General features: G+C 40.8%; 1 protein-coding gene across 6 annotated transcripts in view; it reads left to right on the top strand.

Moving 5' to 3' along the window:
• The window catches only part of LOC117536479 (zinc fingers and homeoboxes protein 2-like), a 221,862-nt gene that overhangs the window by 173,777 nt on the left and 21,556 nt on the right, over window positions 1–26,529 (top strand). For 5 of the 6 annotated variants that reach the window (XM_034201372.1, XM_034201369.1, XM_034201370.1 and 2 more), the window contains 2 exons: window positions 5,557–8,809; window positions 10,933–11,116. In XM_034201372.1, coding sequence (XP_034057263.1) covers window positions 5,895–8,809; window positions 10,933–11,113 — 3,096 coding nt within the window. In that variant the 5' untranslated portion in view covers window positions 5,557–5,894 and the 3' untranslated portion in view covers window positions 11,114–11,116. Of the gene's footprint in view, window positions 1–5,556; window positions 8,810–10,932; window positions 11,117–22,690; window positions 23,268–26,529 lie in introns of those variants that run through there. The other variant, XM_034201371.1, reaches the window with a different exon arrangement.

The raw sequence follows: 26,529 nt of genomic DNA, 5'->3' as shown, positions 1-26,529 counted from the left end.
TGTGTGTGAGACTTTTGTGTTTCTGCCCCTGCCATTCATGTTGTTCCCGCACAAGGTTGCAACATTGTTGATAAACTCAAGCACGGACACCTGTCTGCTCTCACATTCCCTCATTATTTTTTGCGGGAACCAATCTTTATTTTTTTCACATTCTATCCCAGCTGCAAATTTGGGGCGAGACACAATAAATAAAGCTTCTTCAGTTTGGGTCCTTGCACAACTGATCAAGATGGCCAAAAGATGCTCTGCTCAGAGGGCCTTGCAAATGATTCTGGAAGAGAGAGAACCATTTGATGATGAAGTAGAAGAAGAGGAAGAGGCTTCAGAATATGAGGATCACATTTCTGAGAATTCTGCGTCTGACAGTGACTTTGAAGAAGAGGATGAGATTGAGCATCAGCTAGTTACGGGCCACAGGACCAGCCGGTCAGCGGGCAAAAACACAAGTAGCACTTTCATTCATTCATGTGATCTAACAAATGTAACAGGGCAAAGATTAACCATATGCTGTTTATATTGCTTGTAATTGAGATGAAGTAAACATCTGTTGAGCATTTTAACATAAAACAGTTTGATTGTGTTGAATTGAAGCCCAAAAAGGCAGCGGGTCCACCTGACCCACGAACACTGGCTGAGTAACACAAATATGAACGCCATACAAGGGTTACATGTGCAGGAACCAGTGCGTGTAAAAGTGGTATGTGCATACAGAGCAAATATTATTAATATTCAATGCTGGTTATTTTTGATATGGGTTACAGGGTTAACCCTTGATTTTTACTTCCATATCCCTCCTTTGGTCTACTTTCTGTCTCTCCACCTACTCTCCTGGCCTCTCCTGTTTCTGGTGATCTGCAGTACTTTCTTCTTTGGCTCCTGCACACTCGTCTCCCTCCACCTCTTCCTATACTGCTCTTTACCTCCTCCTACACTCCTTTTCCTCTGGTTTTATATCTCTTTTCCCAAGCCACCTCTGGCAGCAGCTGCATCTCTGGAAAAAGTATTTATAAGCAATAAAACATGTGAAAACGTGGAAGATATGAATGGATATTGCAATATTTATTAGGTATTGGTTGAGGCTGCAAGCTATTTAACTTTATCTAAATAGGAGTCAATGGAGACTGTTAAGAGCAACTTAACATCTATTTAGCTTGAATATGCCCCCTTGACTTTTTCAGAATCTGTTGATTTTATCCTCTGCAACTTAACAAAAGCTTCAAACAAGAGTTGCGTATTCAGCTGTGGCTCTATGAAGTCTGGATAACAACCAGAGACGATGTGTGAAACCATCATTTCCACCACTGTGGAAGAATGAAATACAATTCCACCACAGAGAAGTTAATGTCTTGGAGTGGGTGCAGAATGGACATGATCATAAATCAGCAAACAGGTCTTGATACAGTTGCTTTTTAGTGTAGCAAAGTCAATACATGTTCTGGAGGTCTAGAGAAAACAACATTACTGGCTTTAGTAAATAAAAATCTGCAGGAGCAATGTAGATATCACCTTTGAGCTATGGCCACAGTCATTTGAAAGTATAATAGTTGTTCATATTGTAAAGCACTTTGAATTGCCTTGGGTTGGAAGGTGCTATATACATAAACGTGTCTTGCCTTGCCTAGTGACTCTACATATGAGGTAAAGGGCCCCTATTGTGGTTGTTTGGCTTTCCCCTTCCCTGTTGTGTGTTCTATACTGTAGGTGTTAGTGCATGTCAATGGTCTGCAAAGGCTACAATCCCTGTGCTTCTCTCCCACACACTCTCCCAGTCTGAAACGCCTCCATTGGACTCCTTTGTTTACTTCCGCAACATATTTTTCGGAGAAAAATAAATAAATTTTTGAACATTAAAGCATGGAAACATGTCACAGTAGAGGCACACCAATATGAACCTGAAATGATCATATGATGTCCTCTTTAAATGCACAGCTTTGCCTGATTACCATATGTTCTCGAGTTAAAAAAGTTTGATCATTCAGATAAGGAAGTGAACAGTTAACAATCCTAAGAATGTGGCCAAACTTTATTGCCAACTTTCCATTCTTGCCAGAGTTAGATGCTCGATGCTGAGTGCTACAGGTCTTCTTGTTTCCAAGTCACGACCCGATCCAGGACTTTAATCCAGGCCGTAAAATCATTTTGAGATTATTCAGGTTGTGTGCTCCCCCCCCCAGAGACGGAGAGAGTGTGAGCAGTGAAATGCTTGAAAAATGATTTAATAGTTTAACTCTCCGTGTGTCTTTGGGTCCCTTTGAGATGCGGTTTAGGAACGTTTTCCGTCTTTTTTGCAAATCCAAAAGTGTGAAGACTCTGATTTTAGTTGGTTGTCAAAAGGCTTAATAGCTCAAATTGGCTAGGACACCAATTGTATATTCTGTCAATCAATTAAACGATATATCATGTCCTGCTCTTGTCTGCGGGATTATTGAAATGCTTACTGGAATCTCATTATTTGAAGAATGCAGTAAACAGCAATGTAAATGCATAAGATCTATAATAACATAGGGTTAGTTCTGCCTCATATCACAATGCAAAAATTCAAATAGGTCTCTCGTTTCTCTGAAACTATCAAATATTTGTCCTGTGTGGATGGTGAGAAGCTGATAGAGGCTGTGAAAACATGAACTATTTCCAACATTAAGAGACACAGGGGACAAATAACAGCTTGCCCAATACTAATTAAATGTTGAAATGCTTTCAATTTCACTGAAAAAAAATGTTTTTCCTCCCCCAAAACGATCGGGCAAAGCTTCAACTTTGCATTGATAAACTGCACCAGAACCCAATTTTATCTTTTTTATGATATGTCCGTTAAGATGTTCTATCAAATGTAAATGCTTTCTTCCTCCTCTCCTCTTCATCTGCGCTTGATTCTGTTGTCTGTTTTCTATTCATCTTTCCTCTCTGTGTCTCCTTTTTGTCTGGCCCTCTCTCCTCCTCCCTCTTTATGTTTGTCTACTTCCTATTCTCATCCGTCTGTTTCTTCTCTCTTTTCACTGTCTTCTCTCTCTTTCTGTCTGCCAGGCCGTGGCCTACTTAACATGTCTTCTGCTTTGTGCCTGTTTTCTTTCATCAGCTTGGAACTTTTTTAGACTCTCCCCTTTTCCTCACCCCTTTATCTCTGCTCTTCCACTGTTTCCCATTCTCTCTTTCTCTCTCTTTTACCTGCATTTTGTTCCTTTAATTTGAACTTTTCCCATTCCTTACAACCTGTTATCCCTCCACCCTCTTCCTCCTCTGCCTCTCCATCCATTTGTACCTCTCTCTTCCATTGTGTGGATGATAGCTGTCAGGAGATCTCATCACTGAGTCTCTCTTATTACATGATTACAGGGTAATTATCCTGTGAAGTTGTCTTTGCCCGAACCTTTGTTAGACGCTTAATGTCTTTTTAATGGGGTTTGGAGACTTTTTAGTTTTTTGTAGTTGCTGCGGACTCTTCAATGTATTGCATTTACATGTGATTGGCCTGGAACACTGTGTCCTGATTAAGTGGCACTTCTCGCTCCAAATTGTCAGTCAGAGTGGCTTCATTTATAACTTCTGGCCTCTGCTTTGTCCTAGACGCCGTCATCTGCCAGTGTCTGATGAAGCTGGGCCTGATGAAGTATCTCTAATGATCAGGACGAGCGTGGAAATAAAAACTTGGCGTGGGTTTTAAAGTAACGGGGAACGGCGGGCAAGTAAAGTGTCATGTTGCTCATCAATACTGTAACCCTCCCAACTTCGATGTAGAGTTGTTCAACAAGTAGCACAGTCCCAGAGCGTAGATTATTATGGAACATCTATTTATCAATGTCTATCCCATATGCGCTCACATAGTTTCTCTCCCAAATATCGGATATGTGAGGGCTAATGTTCAATTTGATCAAAATCACATGCTCAATGATCACCCTGTGTGTTTTTATTAATGACCGCCTCGTTGCACATTATTCCGCTTAATATACGGCCACATACTAAATAAACCAACGACTTGACTCATCATATTGATTAAACATTATTTTATTGACTTAAAGTTATAGTTTTCTTCATTTTCCATGAACCAGTCTTTACACACTGCCATAGCCCCTACCATGTTCCTGTTGGGGTTTACTTCCTGTCTGTCTTCTACTGCTGATCCCGTTAGTGTTTACTTCCTGTCTGTCTTCTACTGCTGATCCCGTTAGTGTTTACTTCCTGTCTGTCTTCTACTGCTGATCCCGTTAGTGTTTACTTCCTGTCTGTCTTCTACTGCTGATCCCGTTAGTGTTTACTTCCTGTCTGTCTTCTACTGCTGATCCCGTTAGTGTTTACTTCCTGTCTGTCTTCTACTGCTGATCCCGTTAGTGTTTACTTCCTGTCTGTCTTCTACTGCTGATCCCGTTAGTGTTTACTTCCTGTCTGTCTTCTACTGCTGATCCCGTTAGTGTTTACTTCCTGTCTGTCTTCTACTGCTGATCCCGTTAGTGTTTACTTCCTGTCTGTCTTCTACTGCTGATCCCGTTAGTGTTTACTTCCTGTCTGTCTTCTACTGCTGATCCCGTTAGTGTTTACTTCCTGTCTGTCTTCTACTGCTGATCCCGTTAGTGTTTACTTCCTGTCTGTCTTCTACTGCTGATCCCGTTAGTGTTTACTTCCTGTCTGTCTTCTACTGCTGATCCCGTTAGTGTTTACTTCCTGTCTGTCTTCTACTGCTGATCCCGTTAGTGTTTACTTCCTGTCTGTCTTCTTCTGCTGATTTTCCTGACTCTGTCTTTTAACCTCTTTCTTTAAAAAATTCTTTTTTTTACTGGGGACATCATGAATCCCAAATCTGCTCTCCACAGATATAAAAATAAATATTCAAAAAGTATTTCACTGTATTTTATGATGGAAGAAAACTAACCAAACTTATTTCTGCTGATTGATATGACTGATCATCAGCAAATCATCACCGTATGAGATACTTGAATGAGAAAATCTTCTGTATTTAACTTGATTAAAAACAATTTGGATGATGATCTATTACAGCTGAATTTACTTTTGATCGAGTGATTCATTCAGTCTAGATGAAGCAGAAAAACAGGGTATGAACTCTTGGTTTGAAGCTGCTGCTATTTCAGTGAAAAGTATTTCATGCTGTAGAAAAATACTTAAGATTTAATGTAAGTTTTCAGGGTTTTTAAGTGTATTACTTTACACCTACTGTAACTTGTCTTTGAAGAAAATGGTATTCCATAATAGTACAAAAACTGCGCATATTTTTGGTACAGTTGACCCCAGTGAGTATTACAATCTCTGTTGATGTTGATGTGTGTTATGCTTTATACTGGGTTGAACTGACATCTCTCAAAAAAACAGAACCAAAAGCTGATTTTGCTGTTAACAAAAGTGCAAATTATCTATTTGTTACCCTTCTGTCATTGCCCATCATGCATTTTTCCCATTCTTTGTCTTATTCTGGTTGAATGCAGCACATTACTTCAAACACAAACAATATCAACATGACTGTCTTTTCCCAAGTGGCTTCAGCTCAGTTCACTGAACACAAACAATATTAACATGTCATTTTCTCTCTCTGTGTTTGTCTCTGCGCAGCTTGAAAGCCGCTGCTGTCTGTGATGCCCTCCCATGACGCCCAGGTCGCTAGCTGACACTGCCAGTGAGCGGGAGACGCCACTGCACAACCGGTCCTGGGCCGGCACAGTCAGCCGGTTCTCGCCCTCCCACTTGCACACTGGAGATTAAACTCCTCCCACCTACCAGTATCCACAGCCATCAGCTCCAATCCACCCAAGTAAGTTCCTTTCATAAACCAACTCACTGACGTCCTCGGCCAGCACCAGCAGCAGCCAAAAACCGCAGTATCTTCAACGCAATCAGCAACACCAGCACAACCAGCACAACCATTATTAACACCACCAGCAGCAACCATCATGTCCAGTCGTAGAAAGTCCTCCACCCCCTGCATGGTCCGAGTCGTGCATGAAGAGCAAGATGACCCTAATGAGGTAATGGATATGGAAATATTGACGGACAACTATGCGACAGAAAAAGAACAATCAGAATCATCTGAAACTGCAGAAGACCTCCAGCAGGAGAACTCAGAGAAACCAGACCAGCAGACGTTTCCAGAAACAGTGGAAACCCAGAATACTGAGCCATTAGAACAAACGGAGCAGTTGAGAGAAAAAGACCAACCCCCTGTCATTGACGATGAAGAAACCATAGAGGAGAAGGACAGGGAAGAGGTGGACTCTGACCCGCTGCCTCAGAAAAAAGAGTCCAGAGGCTATGAATGCAAATACTGCCCGTTTTCTACACAGAACCTGAATGACTTTAAAGATCACGTAGACTCCAGCCACCCTAACGTCATTCTCAATCCGTTGTACCTCTGTGCTGTCTGCAACTTCAACACCAAGAAGTTTGACTCGCTCACAGAGCACAACGAGAGCCAGCACCCGGGCGAGACACATTTTAAGTTCAAGCGGATAAAAATGAACAATCAGACTATCTTAGAACAGACAATCGAAGGCAAGGACAATTCAGTTGTATGCATAATGTCAAATGAACAGGACAACAGCAACAGCAGCTTTATGTTTCCACCATGCATATCAACCACAGTGAAAATCCCCGACAATATCCAGTCACTGTATCAAGGGGGGAAACTGAAAAGCCAGACTCAGAAGAATCAAATCACAGCAGTCAACATCAACAGAACAGTGATCATCCCCGAACCCAATATCCTTCAAGGGCTCTCGCATGTCACCCCAATGCTCCAGCGTCCGCCTAACTTTAAATCTGTACCAAAAATAGCTGTTCCCTTGAACACCACCAAATATAACCCTTCTTTAGATGACAATTTAACGTTAATCACGTCCTTTAACAAGTTCCCTTACCCAACGCATGCTGAGCTGTCGTGGCTGACGGCTGCCTCCAAGCACCCGGAGGATCAGATCAAGGTCTGGTTCACTACCCAGCGGCTGAAGCAAGGCATCACCTGGTCCCCAGAGGAGGTGGAAGAATCCAGGAAAAAGATGTTCAATGGCTCCATCCCTCCTGCACATCACACGTTTACTGCCGCTCAACCGTCTGTCAAATCCACCCAGCAGACCTTTGTCCACACCACAGTCGGACACACAAGTTACGTCCGGACCACTACGTCCAATGGGTTGAGTGTAGTCACCACCACAACTTCTCCCGGTGAAGTTGCAATTAGTTCCAGCCTTGCTATTAAACGATCTTTGCCAACACATCTAATGACAGTGTCTGGCCCGGAGGCTAAACGGCCCATAATGGCAGTTGCCCCCCATTCTGGCAATGCTAAAGACAGGGGCCTCATGGCTCCTCCCCCTCCCCCTCCTCCAAAAGACCGCCTCCCAATGGCTCCGCCCCCTGTCCCAATGGAGACGAGGAGACCTGTAGCAGTTCCTCTGGTCACCTCTGAGATGAGGTGGCCATCCTCAACTGTGCCTTTAATGCCACCGCCCTCATCATCATCTTCTTTGTTGTCCAAAGGGAAGATTCTCTCTACGTTAGGAAACACCAAAACAAAGCCAGTGGTGTCCCTGCCCTCCCTAGTCTTTCCAGAATTTTTAACAAGGCCCTTGATAGTTCCTCCGCCTATCTTTGCGCCTTCATTTCAAAACCCTTTACTTTTTCCTATAACTTCGCCTATCACTTCCAAAGAAAAGCACCTTTATACTCATGCTTTGGCAGCTTCTGATCAGAAGCTGCCAAACTCCCCACCACTCAATGGCCAACAGATAAGAAGGTCAACCATTATCCAGTCAATTCGGGCTCCTATTAAAGCCCTGTCCCAGATTCCAGGGTTTCCCTTCGATAGCAAGAAACTAAAAGAGCAACAAGGATTTGATTGGAAATCCAGCTACCCCAGAGGAGATAAAGTACTCTATCCTCTGGCAGAGGCCAACGGGACATCTCGTACAGACGGAAAATGGTCCCACAATCACAACTCCCTGGCTCAGCACAATGGTGTCCTACATTTGGATGGTGGTGAGCTGGCTGGAGTCCTGAAACCAGACTTTCATCAAAAGTCCTCAGTCCTGACCCAATTCCCCTTGCTGGAAAGGATGAAAGGAAAGACAGCGGAACAGCTGAAGATACTGGAGGAGAACTTCTTGAGGAATGGCTTTCCCACTCTTAATGATGTGGATAATCTGGCGGGCAGCACCAACTTGTCTCACGAGGAAATCGAGAGTTGGTTTGTGGAACGCCGTGCACTACGCGACAACCTGGAACAAGCCCTTCTTAACTCCATGGGCACTAAGAGGATGGGCACCGGTGGCATTGCTGCCATCACTAAGAAACGACTACATCAACAACAACACCAAACCCTACAGCTAAATGGGATTCACAAGCCAAGCACTGGTGTGGGCCATCTTAAAAGCCCTTTGACTCCCTCGCATTCCATGCCCATCATTGCACCCTCCATCCCCAACCCTAATTCCTGCTCAGTGCCTCCAGACAGAAGATCCCAGGCCCTCCTCGACGACGATTTTGCTCAAACGCGGTGGCCTTCCCCTGAGGAGATCAGCCAAATGGAGAGTCGGACAGGACGCGCCGAAATTGCCCGCTGGTTCCACGACAGCCGGCTGCAGAGCGGCCACATGGAGCTGACAGAACTTTTTGTGAATGGAGGGCAGGGGCAGCCTGTGTACTCACCCAAAAACTCTCCCCCCAACATCCTCCAGCGCTGTCAAGAAGGAGCCCTGACAAACAACCACAGCAGTAAGATGTTGGAGGTTGAGTTGGGCTGGCTGATGGATCAGCGCGCCCATAGCCTCAGCAGTCAACAGCAGGATGAGCTCCACGACCGGCTTGCTGGCAGGTACTGGTTCCATAATTTTAAACACTTTTTATATGTATTTTGTTTACTTCTCTGGGCCTTTCTGATTTGAGTAGTAACAGTTCTCTCAAATTCTTTGTCACACTTATTCCAAACATTTGTCTGAAGTACTTAAATATAAGTTGGAGATTCTCGAACACAGGGGAATGACAGGCAAGCAGAAGGGGTGAAAAGACAGTTAGGGTCGATAACCACTGTAAACATTGGACTTTATGACGGACCTTTGCCCATCGATGGGATGGCAAAATGGCCGGTACACCATCGACTGTGGTAAGAAATAGTTTAAACTGCCCATCCACTGATGGTCTGCATTCCAGTATAGAAATGGAGTTCTGGGAAGGGTTATGTTAAGAATATCTATTGTGAGTCATCAACCTTGATTTTGGCTCGCCCAAAAAAAATCAAAAACACATGAATTATGAAAAACTGTTTCATGGTCTAACTCCACAACGACAATATTCAGAGTCTTTTCACATGTTCAGCTCTTTACTTACATGTATTAATGCGTTTAGAAACAAATATTTGATTTTACTTTACCAGGACTTTAAGGGTTACAAGGTCAAACAAGGTTGCAAGCAATGTAATATGGGCTTCCTGTCTTTTTGCAAACAAATGACGAGAGAGAGACATATCATACATCTAAATAAATGCAGACAATGAGGGATATCCATCTCCTAAACTTGTCCGTTAAACTGGACATATTGGTGGGGTTAGATTAATGGAACCCTAACACTCGTGCAAATTAATATGATGCAGTGCTTCTAGCCAAGCATGTCACATGAAAACAGTCAAGTCAATTTAATTTATATAATATAGCATACAACCTCCTCTGTTTTTACTCACCTATTCTGGGGTGCGTAACAAACACATTTCCTGCTTCCTCTCAGTGAGTTTTGTGTTGTTTTTGCCACATTAACATTGTTTCAGGACATTAACCAGCGACTCTATTTAGTCTGCCTTCTCTTCCAGGAGCCTGGGAGATCTTTGGCTAAATAACAGAGCCATTAGGTTGGAAACCAATATCTCCACAATCATTTAGGCAAGAGTTAATTTTTCCCATGAGTCAACTCTGGAATGGAAAGCACCACGGAATGAACCTGCACTGACGGCATACTGACAACCTTCTGGTTCTTGTTGGTTTTATAAACTCTGTACACAACAAAACGCACTCTGTAAAGAACAATGAACAGACAACTAAAAATTAATGAGACAGGAAGGCATGGTTCTTCTACAGTCATTATTGCTGCTTTTTAAAAGTAAATCCAATGAAACAATTCTGAAATCTACTTTAGATAACAAAGGTTAACAGTAAATTGTGACCTTTTAATTAATGAAGTATTATTTTGTAATTTATTTTCCAAAAATGTAAACCCAGACATGAAGTTTGTCCTAGCTTAAACACAATTGAGGCACGAAGAGAATGTAGTCCTTCAGAATGTAATTATTTTGTAATTATGAACCACTTTTGTTTATTCTGATTGTGAGCTTTAGTATCTCAAATAACAGAACATGATGACTGTTCCCTTTGTTAATAAAACAAAAATTAATCAAAACAGATTTCAAATATTATTTGATAGATATTTTTTCCTTAATCTGCTAGAATTAAATATATGACAGATTGGTTGCGTCTTAACTTTACAGTGCCACCTAATTTGTTTAAGAAAGCATAGTGGTCCGAAAGACAATTTCTAATTTAGGATAGGGGGACACTGGTCTGTATGTATTTTGAAAAAAAGTTTTATATCAACTTATCCTTATCGTAAGATACAATACTGTGTGTGGCGCAGCAGACTAGTGCGTTGGTGTTGGGATCAGAGGGGCACAGGTTCAAACCCCACTGCAGTCAGCATGTCGTTGTGTCCCTGAGACACGTCACCCCAAATTGCTCCTGTGGGGATTGCCCACAGTATTGAGTATGTGAGTCGCTTTGGATAAAAGCGTCTGACAAGTGACATGTCATGTGATAAGCACCTTTCTGTTTCTGGATCTTAATGGTTTAGTAGCGTTTTCATCAATCACCAGTAATGATTTAACATTCGAACATGTTTTAGTAAATATGAGCATCTCTGAGTTTCTGTATCTTAACCTGTGACTGACTCCAACAGACTGAGGCAGCAGAACCTGGTGGAGTTTAAGAACGGGGGACGGAACGGAGGAGTCGGGGGAGGAGTGCGGGAGATGTTCAGCAGCTGGCTGGAGGACGGACACTCGAGGAGGGGGCGGGATCTGCTCCTGGACAGAGAGAGGAAGATGACAGATGACACATCTGGGAGGCTGACTGGATAAACGGTAAGAGAGCTGCCAGGTTTGTCAGCTGTTATTATTTTATAGATGTGGTTCTGGTTGAATTGTTGTTTTTCTTTTCACATTATGTGATCCCTTTTTGTATTTTATGTTAAAACTGTTTATTGAGAAGTCCTTCAAGCCCGGAGTGTTCTGATCAAAGAAAATTCTCTGAAAAGCTAAAGGTATGTCAGAAATAGAATATGTATGTAATGTTAAAGTTAAAGGTGACCTGTGGAGTTGTTTTGTATACTCACAAACACACACTGTGTTTATCCTTGAGCTCTAGCAAACATGTTGAATGCTGTTTGCTTTCTAATGAAACGTCTTCAAAGCTGAAGTTTCTGAACCTTCCTGTTTGACCCGTTTTCAAAGGTTTTTAGATATCAAAATAAGTGCTTCTCTCTTCTAATTGCCACAATAATCAAATGTATGGTTCAATACTACATACTAAATTATGATCACTCCATCAGCTTTCTGTCCCCAGAGTCAGAACTAAACTTGGAGAAGCAGTGTTCAGTTATTATGCTCCAAATATCTGGAACAAACTCCCAGAAACCTGCAGGTCCGCTGCAACTCTGACTACTTTTAAATCCAGGCTGAAGACTTTTCTTTTTGCCGCTACTTTTAATTGAACTATTTACATCTTAGACTGTACTGTAACTTTTATCCAAGTATTTTTTCTTTTAATGTTTATTTTATTATCTTTTCTTTTTAATGACTGATTTAAATGCCATTTTCTTAATGTCTTTTATTTGTTGTAAAGCACTTTGAATTGCCTTGTGTTGAAAAGTGCTATATAAATAAGCTTGCCTTGCATTGCATTGTGGGTGTTCAAATGTATAGAATCTGTGGTCTTCCTGGGTCAGTTTTGGGAGTGTGTGGGAGAGAAACTCCCTCTGGAGAGAACACAGGGATTTTAGCCTCTGCAGACCATTTACATGCACAAAAACCTATATAACACACTACAGGGAAGGGAGAACCCCAAAATGCAATATAATTTTTTTCAATAATTTTTTGCAAATCCAACATAATACATCGATTTCATTCTTGTTTTTTTTTTCTAAAACCCTCTCTATCACTTGATCTGCCCACATTCTGTCTGAGATTCAGTCTATCTTATATAAAAGTATAACATTCAGCAGGCTGGTCTGTAGTACCAGATCTGTGTCTGCAGGTTTTCATAATGAGTGAAGTGGTTTAACAGAGCGGGGCCCCGATGGTGCCTCCCCCCCCCACCCCCCTCTCCTCAGTCTGTTAGTGTTGAAGCCAGCACCTCCATCCCAGGCAACAAACACAACTCCTCCAGCCAGTCACCGTGTGTGTGTAGCTGTGTGAGTTTTGGCATTAGCTGCTCAGCAACAAACACCAACTTCAGGAAAATTTAGGCAGGAAAAAAAGCATTATTGGAGGCCTAAAATAGCAGCAGACCCCCTGGTGTGGTAAAGTTTGATAGATAAAAGCCTCCGCCTGGGGCCAAGTGTGACGACAGAGAGTGCTGCTGCTCCTCTCTCCTGTCGACTCTGACAGAAGATTGAAAGTTTTAATGTTCACGGCTTTTTGTTTATTAAAATAGAATCGGTTCAAATGATTCTTCGAGACAAACAGCCGTAAACAAGGTGGAGACTGAACTTCTGACAGCTTGGAAGATTGTCACCATATTTGGATATCTTCAAAATAAGCACTTGACAGCTCAAATCAATAATCAATATGCAGCACGCATAGATTTGGATATTATAAATACAAATGTTTTTTTTGGGGACCTGACAATTAGACCCTCTCATTTGTATTAAATTATTAAATTATGTATTCCTTTATTAGAGAATTATGTTTGCAATAATTAAAACATAAAATATGTTCATTCATATAACAACAATGAAAAACAAATGTTTCTCCAATGAAAGTTAAGGAAACTGTTAAACTTAAACGTTTTAGAATACACCACAACATTTTAAGAGGCCCCATTATCCTTTTTGTTTCTTTCCCTCGTGTTATTGGTTGTTGGGTACCACTTTACAATAAGACTACCCTTATAAAGGATTCATACAGGGTTTATAATGAGGTTATTAATTAGGTTATAAACGCTTTATTAATCATTAAGAACCATTTATAAACCAGTTCTAACATAGACATCAACACAGGCTCACTATTTGGCAAGATGACTAAGCCTTATATTGGATATCTAGCTTACTTCGTCTTCTTCATCAGCCAACATCCTTGGTATTTGTTGTTCACTGAGTTGAGCCTTAAGGCTCCCTTTTACCAATTTTTATTGTAAAGTGTAAAACACATTCCCATTTATTTATGAGTTACTACAATTTATAATTTGTTTAAGTTATATTAAAGGTGGGGTAGGTAAGTTTCAGAAACCGGCTCGAGTGCACTAAAATTTGAAAGTACACAGCCGAAAAGAATCCGCCCCTTCCTTCAGACTTCCTTACAGAGCACCTCCTCCAACACACATGAACGCGCACATGACGTCAGCAGACTGGTGAAAGTGGCCGCCTGTTGCTGGCGAGTCATTGAAGTACTGCTGCAATGCACGCCCAATGACGGCACGCCCAATGAGGGCACGAGATACATTTGTGCGTGCACGAGATGGAAGGCTGACAGACAGGGCGGCAATCCAATCCGTTTAGCCGGGCCGGCTAAAATGATTGGTCGTACTTTTTACAGTATTACGGCTTCCACAGATGACATTTTTTTATGGATTTTTTGTCAAAGCACTTAAGATATTCATTGCTATCGGGATGTTAAGAGCATTCCATGGAATATAACAAAAAGTGTATCTCGAGCCGGTTTCTGAAACTTACCTACCCCACCTTTAAGCCTTAAAGTTATGCATAAATTAGGGCGTGGTCACATCGAGTGACAGGTCTGTCCAGTGACTGCTGCTGTTAGCTTTCTGCTCTGCTAGCAGCTCCGTGATGCTACAGGGGCTCTTCCTGCTCAGCTCATCCGGGGAACATAACTTGAACTCTGCCGTGTTTGTTGTGCTGTTGCCTTGTGGACTATTCTTCATGCTTATATCGTACTATTGTGACTCGCTCCGCGTTTAATGCCCCGGCCACACGAGGATGAAAACGGTCGTTTGCGTTACTGTTTAGTGTTATATAGACCGTTCGGCCCCACGAGGACGACCGAATACGGCACTAAACGACTGCGGAAACGATAACGGGTCCCAAGGTGGATAGAACGGCATACGCAACGCTCTGGGGGGTCCAACGGCTCCGTGTGTACGCCCTATACGATCATTTTGTGATAATGATGAGGCAATAGCCCCGCCTCTCCCCACCTCTGCTGCTCAACCCCGCATCAAAGTAAACGACACACTGAATTCAGATTATTTATCTTTCTCTCGATATGGACATAAACGCGAGTGAAGTCTAATCTGACAGGACGGAGATACCTCTCAAACTACCTAAACTAGTTATAAATATGTTTATTTTTACTGTCACTCATTACTGGATCAGCTGCTGCATGAAACAGACACTGGCGCTGTCCGAAGAGAGGGAGGAAAAAGAGAGGCTCCATGTATTTTATTATTATATTGTATAGATTCGTTATTCATTTGTTTAAAGCTCAATAAATAACAAAGAAGACCTTTGACCGGCACTTTTATAATTTTGTCCGGAAGATTTAAACTTTAATACACGTTGACTGGCGAAAAACTCTGCCCGGTTCCCTCGGCCCCCACCGCGGAGAATAAACAGAAGGGCAACCATGACAACCATGCTTCTTCGCTGCTTTTGTGGAGGAAGTTACAGCGCCACGTACAGGCTCCTGCATATGTACTGCAGCTTCTCCAGCGGTTGGAGCTAAACGGAGCTGTCTCATGTGGACAGACACTATCCGGATGACTATTGCGTGTGGACGGAAGCTTTTTTGCGATTGCGTTTGTGTTAATCCTATGCGTTTAGCCGTTTTCGTCCTCGTGTGGCCGGGGCATAAAACAGACGGTGCATGAATGCAGTTTTGCGGTAAGTGAAATTTGAGTACTTTATTTATGTGTTGCTTATGTTTTTAGTCAGCTAACGTTAATGGATGTTAAGGGTTAGCATGTAGTAAGCTAGTGGTAGCTACATATGTGCTAACGATGCTAATCGTAGCCTCCAAGTTAAAACGTAATAGAGAAGTGTTAAGCATTAAGTGGGATAATACTGTAGAACAAAGGCTTCTGTTTGAGGTTGGTAAAATAAGGTCATCCTTTTAAAGGAAGTCATTAGATAGTTAATAAAAACTTCAGTATTTAGTGAAACATTATGTTTAAACCATACCCTGAAGAAATCAGCGATATTCCCCGGTAAATAATGATTTTATAGCTCTTTTTTATCAAAACCTGTATATTCCGTCAGGCAGCTGCCATTTTGGCCATTTTCAGTAGTCACATGATCCGAAAAACTAGGTCGTGACGTCATCGATGCGTTCACTTTGTAAACACACGCACAGCTCATTCGACGAAAACATGGCGGAGTATTTGAGTTCGGACTCGTCAGCCGAGGAAGAAGTGTTGAGCAATGTGGAGAGATTGGATGGGGGAATTCAGCCATACAGCCAAGTGGCAAGAACCGTCAGGAATCCAGGGACAGTGACGATGAGGATGAACAGCACGGTGATCTTGCTGGAGACGATCCCTTTACTCGTGCAATTGATTTCGGGGGGGCGAGTAGGGAGACCTGTACATGAATGGTGTACTTGCGATCGGTGTGTAGCCATGGACAATCCTCTTATGAACATATGTTGTCATGAGCTTGAAGAGCTTGAAAATAAACTGTTCACAGATGACTTGGATTGCATATGTTTACACAGGGAATTCGACACTGTGGTGTTAGAAAAAGCTGTATTGAGAACAGCACTGGTTGCCACGCACCTCTTTGGTTGAACGGGTACAGCCCTTTCTTCTTAGCAATGTTTCGCGATACAATGAGGCATATTTCAATAGAATTGTGAGAGTAACTAGAGTAAACAACATGAACAAAGCACATACGTCAATTTGTCCTCGACACCAAATGCATAGTTCACGTCACTTCCGGTAAAATAAGTCATGTGACTCGTCAAAATGGCGCCGCCCACAGGGTTGATGTTATTTCGGTAATTAATCAGCTTAAAATCACTGATAACGTCATCGGATTTAAAAAAAAAAAAAAAAGACTGGTCTGTTTTATCGGATGATAATAATTAAAAAATGCGTGTCATGAGGATTGCCTCCCTTTAAGTTAGAGAGATATTTTATTAGGTAAGTAACTTTATGCATTGATAAGGTTAATCTTGATTTGCTATGATCGATTATGTAGACAAGCTAACGTCAAAGTAGTGCTGAAGAGCATCGTAATGTATGTGAAATTAACCTCACAATAAGATGTGTGTATATTACAAATATTAATGTCATATTTCAAGATGATTACTTAGATATTACAATATGGTTGGTTGAGTTGGAGTTCATTATTGAGTTTACACGTTAACGTCACAGTCATATCTGAAGAACGAACCCAAACCTTGTTATTTGTATTAATTATATTACCAAATTGGTATCAAATAAATAGTAAGCATTGGTAATACCAATGCTGATAAAGTAAACTATTTTATTTGAGTATTTGTGTCTGGGAGAAGGTACTGTACCTAGGGTTGGGAACCGAAACTCGGTTCCAGATGAGAACCGATAAGAAAATGCCGGGTACCGGGTACCCATACAAAATACACAATTTCGGTTCTGCTTAACGGTTCCTAAACGCGGTAGACCCTGTATTCCAGCGGGTCCGTCTGCACTGCGGTGCTGCGGTGACCCGGTGGAATACAGGGCGGACCTGGAGAATCACAGAACGGCCTGTCGTCAGCGGGCCGTTGACGGCCGGCTCGGTACGCTGACGGCCGGCACCGCCCTTCATTTTTTTAAACGGCATCATATAAATTGCGCTGACAGGCGACAGAGGTCCACAGTTGCCCCGCAGCGATGCTCCCCCGCCCTCCCGTAGACATTTCACGAGCTCAGTCACTTCATAACACCAAAGATAGGTCGCGGTAAACACACTGAAGTGAGGCTCCACTACACTAAAAAAGAAAAAGACAAGGCACAGTGTAATGCCTGTTAATAGCTTGCCACAGGCATAGCTCAGTTAAAATAAAGCACAGCTATTGTGCAATACATTTGTATTGCATGTATATTTTTTAGTAACAATTTCAGTTAAAGCTTTTAAGAATAAATATATTTTTGTTATCTAAACGTTTGACCTCTTTATTTTACGATTTTGGAATCGAAACGGGGAATCGATAAGAACCGGAATCGATAAGCAGAACCGGAATCGAAATCGGAATCGATACATTTCAAACGATACCCATCCCTAACTGTACCCAGTTCCTATGTTCGGCAGTTATAGACTGGGCTTTATTGTACAAGAGAGTACAACAACAACAACACATCAATATGGACCATTACTGTATAATTATCCTTAACCTGTTAAACCCCATACCCCAAAACACAACAATATTCATGAAACTGTGTCTCAGGGCTTCTTAACATTTAACAACCTATGAATGTGTCATACCCACTTAACGGGAAGAAACTCAGCTAACTGACGATATGAACAATTTTTACCGAAACAAAACACAAGTTTAATGCTGAGCCTCTGAATTAGCACTAAGCGAACAAATTCTAACGCGCTTAGCACAGAACCCATGGTAGAAATATGTTATACTTCAACAATGTATCATATGAAAGCTGAGATTCCACAGATTCCAATGGTATAAGTATCATCACTCCATGACCAAAACTTGTGGCAGCGAAAGCCAGCAAAGACAACACACAACCTCACTTTACGTAGCCAAAACGGCAAATACGTCTTACCTTTGCTGTTTTCTGATCAAAAGTCGTGTTCAAGGGCATTAAAACGCAGATAAACGCTGCTGAAGGTTAATCCAATGTCTCTGTGTCACTTTGAAATGACAAACTGCGTGCGCATCACTCTCACTCCTCAATGGTAACGTGTAGGTGGATTTTGGAACTTCCCTCTCGATTATATTGGCTCTAATGGTTCAAAATCGACCAATGGGTTCCAGAGATATGGAAAATACACCCAAATGACTCCAGAGGTGGTTTTTTTTTTCTAAACCTCTCTAAAAAGGTCAACTGTCACTTGTGTTGCATCAATCTTGATACAGGGTACTAATTATGTGTTATGGTTTGGATTCCTAAAGCGTTTAGTCTACTATCCCATCATTCAAGGGTGGTTTTCACTATAAGTGATGGGTTTTATAATTTACATTGTTTTACTATGTTCAATCTGAATTTAATTTACATTTAAAAAAAATTATATTGATTCTGACTCTTCTACATCCAGGTCATCATTGCTTTGAGAAAAAAGATTATGGTAACACTTTATATTAAGGTACACAAATTAACCACCAACTAGTTGTTAATTAACATGCATATTAGCAGTATATTTATACATTGGCTCTTTATTAGTCATTATAAAACACTTATTAATGCCTTATTCTACATGACCAGATTCTACAGGTAATAAGCAATTAGTTGAGAGTTTTTCCTCAATAACCCTCTAATTAGTGCTTATTTATTGCAAGTAAGGAAGTTGTTGTACATGAGTTTGGGTCTTAATATGCTCTGCTCAATATGGGCCTAATAAGGCAGTAGTACCACAAGAATAGTAATTCTCCCATAATAACACAAAAAATATAATCTATTCTCATGTAACAAGACATGACACTATACGTTTTAATTGTGTCTAAATAACTCAAAAGTATATATATATAAGAATATGTTTTGGGGTATTGACAGTTCAGCTGCCAATAGCAAGGTGATATTCAATTCAATTCAAGTTTATATTGACCTGTATGTTTCATATTTGCACATTTATATTTTTATGAAATTTGTACTGAAAGTTAGACAGGAAACCGGGTACAGGAAGTAAGGCAAGGCAAGTTTATTTATATAGCACTTTTCAACACAAGGCAATTCAAAGTGCTTTACAAAAAATGAAAGAAAATGGCATTTAAAATCAGTCATTAAAAAGAAAAGCTAATAAAATAAACATTTAAAAAAAATAAAGAGTTACAGTGAGTTCAATTAAACATTAAAAGACAAAATACATGGATAAAAGTTACAGTGCAGTCTAAGATATGAATAGTTCAATTAAAAGCAGCGACAAAAAGAAAAGTCTTCAGCCTGGATTTAAAAGTAGTCAGAGTTGCAGCGGACCTGCAGGTTTCTGGGAGTTTGTTCCAGATATTTGGAGCATAATAACTGAACGCTGCTTTACCATGTTTAGTTCTGACTCTGGGGACAGAAAGCTGACCAGTCCCTGAAGACCTGAGAGATCTGGATGGTTCATAATTTAGCAGGAGGTCAGAAATGTATTAATGTAGTAACTGTTTTAATGTGACTGTTGAAACTCAGGTCAGAGTCCATGACTACACCTAGATTTCTGGCTTTATCTGTTGTTTTGAACATTGCAGACTGAAGCTCAGCGCTAACTTTTATACTTTCTGCCTTGGCTCCAAAAACCATTACCTCAGTTTTATCTTTGTTTAATTGGAGAAAGTTCTGACACATCCAGTCATTGATTTGTTCAATGCACTTACTCAGTGTTTGAATTGGAGCATAGTCTTCTGGTGAAATTGTTACGTAAATGTGTGTGTCATCTGCATAGCTATGGTAACTTATTTTGTTGTTTTTCATTATCTGAGCCAGTGGTAGCATGTAGATGTTAAAGAGAAGAGGCCCCAAGATGGAGCCTTGAGGAACCCCACATGTCATATTTGTCCACTCAGATGTGTATTTACCTATAGAAACAAAGTTGTTTCTGTCCTTTAAGTAGGATTCAAACCAATTTAGAACTGTTTCTGAAAGTCCCACCCAGTTTTCCAGTCGGTCTAGTAATATGCTGTGGTCAACAGTGTCAAACGCAGCACTGAGATCTAATAATACTAACACTGAAGTTCTGCCACTGTCTGTGTTTAAGTGGATGTCATTAAAGACCTTTACAAGAGCAGTCTCAGTGCTGTGGTTTGGACGAAAGCCTGACTGGAACACATCGAAACAGTTATTTAAATGCAAGAAATTACTCAACTGTTGAAAAACAACTTTTTCAATGATTTTACCTAGCAATGGGAGGTTTGATATGGGCCTGTAATTGTTCATTACTGAAGCATCTAGATTATTCTTTTTTAAGAGCGGTTTAATGACTGCAGTTTTCAGGGCCTGTGGAAAAATACCTGAGTGAAGACATTTGTTTACTATATGAAGTAGATCTGAGGCCATGCAACGAAAAACATCTTTGAAAAATCCTGTTGGAATAATATCAAGGCAGCAGGAGGAGGATTTCAGAAGTTGTATAATTTCCTCTAGGTTTTTATCATTAATCTGATGGAATTGTGTCATGGTGTTTTTGAATTGATGTTAAGTGGACACAGAGACAACACATTTGCTGTTCCTGATGCAGAGGCACTGACTGCTTGTCTGATTTTCTGAATTTTGTCAGTGAAGAAGAAGGCAAAATCATTGCACGCCCTGGTGGATAGAAATTCAGAGGCTACTGACACTGGGGGGTTAGTTAGTCTGTCGACGGTAGCAAACAAGGCACGTGCGTCGTTTTTGTTTTTGGTAATGATGTCAGAGAAGAACGATTGTCGTGCGTTTTTCAATTCCAAATTATAAAGGCCAAGTCTCTCTTTATAGATTTCAAAGTGAACCTGGAGATTTGTTTATAAGTAGGAGAAAGTGAACTGAATAGTGCCTTGTAACTTTGTTTTTGTTATAGTTTCACTCTGTTTGAATGTCAGTGGACTGCAAATAAGTCAATAAAGGAGCATGGCTGCTCATTCCCTGGCTCTCAAAAGAGTTTGGCTGGCTGTTTAATCTCTGTTCACACTGAGACAGTACAACACATAGAGAGAACAGTACACCTATTGGGTAAGTACATACAAGCAGGTCACACAGTATGATCACAAATACATACATCTGTTAAAAATCTGTTTTTATTCAAAAGTACAGGCTGCATATGTGTTCTCAGCCTTCGAGAAACTTGACATGTTTTGGTATGTGTCTGAACCTCTCTTTAGTGGTTCATTAATAGTCAGCGTTCAGGTAAATTAGAGTCAAACTACTACCGTATTGGTTATGAACAAGACTTCACTTAAAATTAGGTATTTATATCTAAGAACATGTTCCCTATTTTTGAGTTATTTAGACACAATTAACACTTATAGTGTCATGTCTTGTTACATGAGAATAGATCATATTTGTTAAGTGTTATTATGGGAGAATTACTATTCTTGTGGTACTACTGCCTTATTAGGCCCATATTGAGCAGAGCATATTAAGACCTAAACTCATGAACAACAACTTCCTTACTTGTAATAAATAAGCACTAATTAGAGGGTCATTGAGGAAAAACTCTCAACTAATGGCTTATTACTTGTAGAATCTGGTCATGTAGAACAAGGCATTAATAAGTGTTTTATAATGACTAATAAAGACCCAATATACTGCTAATATGCATGTTAATTAACAACTAGTTGGTGGTTAATTTGTGTACCTTAATATGAAGTGTAACCAAGATGATTAATTTACCCCTTTGAGAAGTGAAGATGTAGTCATTTGTTCTGGGAATGTCATTTTCAAGGCTGATGCTGCATTCACACCAGACGCGATGCGATGTTTGGGGGCGGTGCGATTACATGTAAAGTCAATGCAGAGACGGGGACAGACGCCGACAGACGCGAATTCGCTCCGACGGCAAGCATGAAGCGGTGGACGCGGCGCGATTGAGGCGATTGAACGGTGCGGCGTTAAACTCGAGCGTCAAATTCACGTGACGCGTTCTCGCGGAAGCCAATCAGCGGTGAGGATCTCAGCCTGCCGTTACTGACGGTCAACCAGAAAACATCAGCCGTTAGCTGTTAGCAGTTAGCACACAGAGATCACAGCTCCTCATATCTGTTCAGAAACTGGACAAAAGTTAAACAAGTACAAACCACAGACTGTCTGTGTCATGGCGAATACAGTCACTGGTTTATTTATGTCTGTAGGCCGTTGTTATGAGTGTGGAGTGAGCATATACAACGTTAGCTTAGCCTGGTCGACCCAATCTCCATTCAGAAAACACGCATTTTAAAAGGTGTTTCGCCTGCCGTCTGTCTGCCGGCTTGTCAAGCATTAATTCATGGTTTTTACTAACCGGTATCAGTATGTTGTTACGTCGGCATCATTTAGAAACATGTATTACAATTTAATCACGGTCAAATATGTTCATTTTGTTGTAGTTGTAGCTCCCGAGCCAGCGCGTCTTGTTTGAATGATGCGAGTAAACACAGCTGGCAGCCACGGTGAAACTCGAGCGTTTAGAGCGATGCGATAGGAGCGATTAGAGTGAAGCGAATATTCGCATCGCGTCCGGTGTGAACGCAGCATGAGACCTGAAAAACAGGCTTGGGGCTTAACGGGTTGAATGATGTTATACAATGCACCTGATAAACAAGTATGGCATTTTTAAACATGATGTGCAACATCTGTAATTTGTGTGCATTTTGTTGTTAACTAAGATGATGTTATGATTTATTTTTTGTTAGTATGCACGTGGACGCTTTGGACATACCTGGAGAAGGAAGACATGGGTCTTCGGAATGATGGGAGTTAAAGACAATAGGCGGAGACTAGTGTTGAAACTAGTGGAGAAGATGCCACCTTGTCCCTCTGATTAGACGGCATGTAAAGTCAGGAAGTATATTATTAGTGATGAGTGGAGGGCATACAGGAGAGTGCTGAGTAACATGGGGTACAACCACTACATCATAAACATGCATGGGGTACAACCACTACACCATAAACCACAGCAGGTGGTTTGTGAACCCCCAGACTGGCAGTCATACCCAACATAATGAAAGCTAGGTCGACCGTCAAAGGACTTGTCCGTAGACTGAGAGGAAACCGTACAGAGAGTTTGTTGGAGGAACACCTCAAGGTTCTTGAATGGTCCTCTTTCCAGTCAGAATACCATTATGTCTTACCAAGTCTTTCATTTATGTCTGAGAAAAGCTTTTATGTTTAAATTAGGGCTGTCAAGTTAACGCGTTAACGCAAAAAAAATTAACGCCACTAATTATTTTAATGCGATTAGCGCATGTGTATTTTTTTTCCATCGGGAGGACCGGGAGGGTGTGTGGCGCGAGCGAGCGACCTTACGTTTATTGTTGTTGTTAGCATCTGGTGCTAGCTAGCTGCGCTAACGGATATAAGGAGCTGTTTCAATGAAAACAGAGGAGCGACATTTCGCCACAACTGCACCGAGCACTTGACTTTATGCAGGTAGCCAGACAGTGGGACATTGTACGAAAAGTCAGCACACTCAGCACGGATAGTGCGCAACATGATTACAGCGTCCAGGCAGCTCCTGTTCGAGCATATGCCTTGAGTTGCACATAGCTCCAACGATCCATCCATCACACACACACACACACACACACACACACACACACACACACACACACACACACACACACACACACACACACACACACACACACACACACACACACACACACACACACACACACACACACACACACACACACACACACACACTTTGTATTGTATTATTGAATGAGAGAGGTTCCAGGTTGAATTGAGGTGAATATTTGTAATGTTCAGAGGTTGTTGTGTTTAATATTCATGAGAATATTTGTCATTGTTCAAATGATAATAAACATTTGCATAAAGCATATTTTACAAACTTGAAAAATATCCCTCTAAGGTACATTTAGAACAGATAAAAAATGTGCGATTAATCGCGATTAACTATGGACAATCATGCGATTAATCGCGATTAAATATTTTAATCGACTGACAGCCCTAGTTTAAATATGTGTATCAGTCATTCTAAATAGTCATTACTTTGAGTCCTAATTGTCTTCATGTGTGAATAAAATGTTTTGCTTGGCTCTTTTTCATCTTACTTTCCATTTCATGTGAAAAATGTGTATTAGGTCAGCGTGAATGTGAATGTGTATTAAACTTAAAAACAACGCACCCTTTCAGTAGTTATAAATGTTAGTGACTCATCAATAGACGGTGATGTGTTTCACACTTTACAATAAGGCTCCCTTTTACCAATTATAAATGGTAGTAACTCATTAATAAATGGAAATGTGTTTCACACTTTACACAACAAGGCTCCCTTTTGGCAGTTATAAATGTTAGTAACTCATTAATAAATGGTCATAAGAGATGCCATGAAACATCAAGATGGAAGGTTCAACTCAGTGAACAACAGATACCAAGGATGCTGGCTGATGAAGAAGACGAAGTAAGCTAGGTAGCCAATATAAGGCTTAGCAATACAGATAAATGTGGGCTCACTATTTGGCAAGCAACCGGTCACAGTTACCCTGTTTATTTCATGTCTTATAAATTAAGGATTTATAAAGGGTTCACAACCTAATTAATAAATGAATTACAAACTATTCGTAAACCCTTTATAAGGGTAGTCTTATCTTAAAGTGGTAACAGTTTTTGTGCATGTAAGTGGTCTGCAAAGGCTAAAATCCCAAAGTTCCCTCCAGAGGGAGCTTCTCTCCTACACACTCCACCACCTTTAAAAGTCCATAGCTTATCAGCAGCATCTAATATCATGAAATCATTAGTGTAGTGATTGATGTTGTACTCTGTACTATTGTGAAGTTATGTTATCATATCTGGAAGCAATGGTCCAGTTACCATTCATGAATTATTTAGATTAGATATGAATGATAATATGGAGAATTGCAATATTAGATTCATCTAAAAGACGAGAAAACTCTATGTTGTGTTGTTTATTCATCATGCATAACACCAGACACATGTGTCACATAGTGTATGTGTAAACGTTGTCAAATGCTCTAAAAGCTGAATATAGCAAGGCTTGAGGAAAACACATGTGCGCATGCTTTATGGGCTCGGATCCCACAAGATCTGGGTATTTTTGTACTTTAGAGTCAGGCCATTTTGGCTTCATCCACTACTGAGCAGCTTTCATAGGAATGAACGGGGTCTCACCTCCAGCGCTGTATCCAGTTCTCTTTATAGATCCCTGGTGAATGCATGTGTCTTTCTGCATAAAAACGTCTTGTGAAAAATGTACTTAACCCAACCAGCTCACCAGACTTACTTTGAGACTTCATAATACAATTTAATAAAAATACATACAACAAAAGATCAGTTAAAATCAGTGTTTATCTGATGGTGTTGAAGGTTCTCCTCAGTCTACTGCAGCTGCTCTCATAAACTCCTCCACCTCTCTGCTCCACCCACACATCAGACTGAAAACACAAGGTCAGTCTTCTGTATACGCATCTTCACAGAATAAGAGAGAACATTAGACTTTTTAATGTTAAAACCTGAATCAAACTGTCACCTGTAGCCTGTTAGCGACATTAGCATGAGGACTGAGGCTTCATACAGTTCATTCAGCAGAGAGAGAGCGTGAGTGGTTTTGTGGATCTGCCTGAGTTTGTGCTGGATGATAAATGAACATGAGCAACTATCTAAACTCTGGCAGTTTGTGACTGAGGCCACACACTCGTCCTCTCTGCCAGATGCTCAGTTCAGATGCCAGTTATCGGCGGCGGCTGAGCTCTGCTCTCCAAATCAGTTTGGCTCACAGAGACTGAGCGTGGCAGGTGAAGGCTGGAATCCACCGAGCTGCTGAGGGAGGAAACGCTCCTCCAGCCACACTGAGCGCTCTGAAATATCAGTATGTGGCAAAAACTGAAAATGGTTATACTGTTTCTCTAACCAGAATAAGGCTTTTAACAAACATACTTGTGTTAAATAATTATCATGGTGCAACGGATTCTTTTTATACATAGATTCACATTTCTTCAAACAAATTCCATCTTTTTCTTCTATATTTAAATTATAATTTATAATTATTTTTTTTTATTTATTGCCTTTCTCCAAGACCAAACTGGCGTTTTGCTTAAATTAAACAATTGGTATTAATATGAATAAATATAGAAGGTAAAAGCAGTATAGTTTACGAATCCGTCTGCGTCTCCCTATTATATAAATATTATTATCTTATATGTTGCTCAAATACCTGGAAGTTAACACTGTAAAAACTGAAAATAAGTTATTTAAACGTGGGGATAGGTAAGTTTGAGAAACTGGCTCGAGATACACTTTTTGTTATATTCGATGGAATGCTCTTAACATCCCGATAGCAATGAATATCTGAAGTGCTTTGACAACAAATCCATAAAAACATTTCATCTGTGGAAGCCGTAGTACTGTAAAAAGCACGACCAATCATCTGAGCCGGCCCAGCAGATTTTTTCCGGCTGTATATTTTCAAATTCTAGCGCACTCGAGCTGGTTTCTCCAGAATTAGCTACCCCACCTTTAACCTGATGTAATTTTGCATTAATCATAATGC

The sequence above is a fragment of the Gymnodraco acuticeps genome, unplaced genomic scaffold (genome assembly GCF_902827175.1).
Source record: "Gymnodraco acuticeps unplaced genomic scaffold, fGymAcu1.1, whole genome shotgun sequence".
Classification (NCBI taxonomy): domain Eukaryota; kingdom Metazoa; phylum Chordata; class Actinopteri; order Perciformes; family Bathydraconidae; genus Gymnodraco; species Gymnodraco acuticeps.
This window is presented reverse-complemented; position numbering and strand designations above follow the sequence as displayed.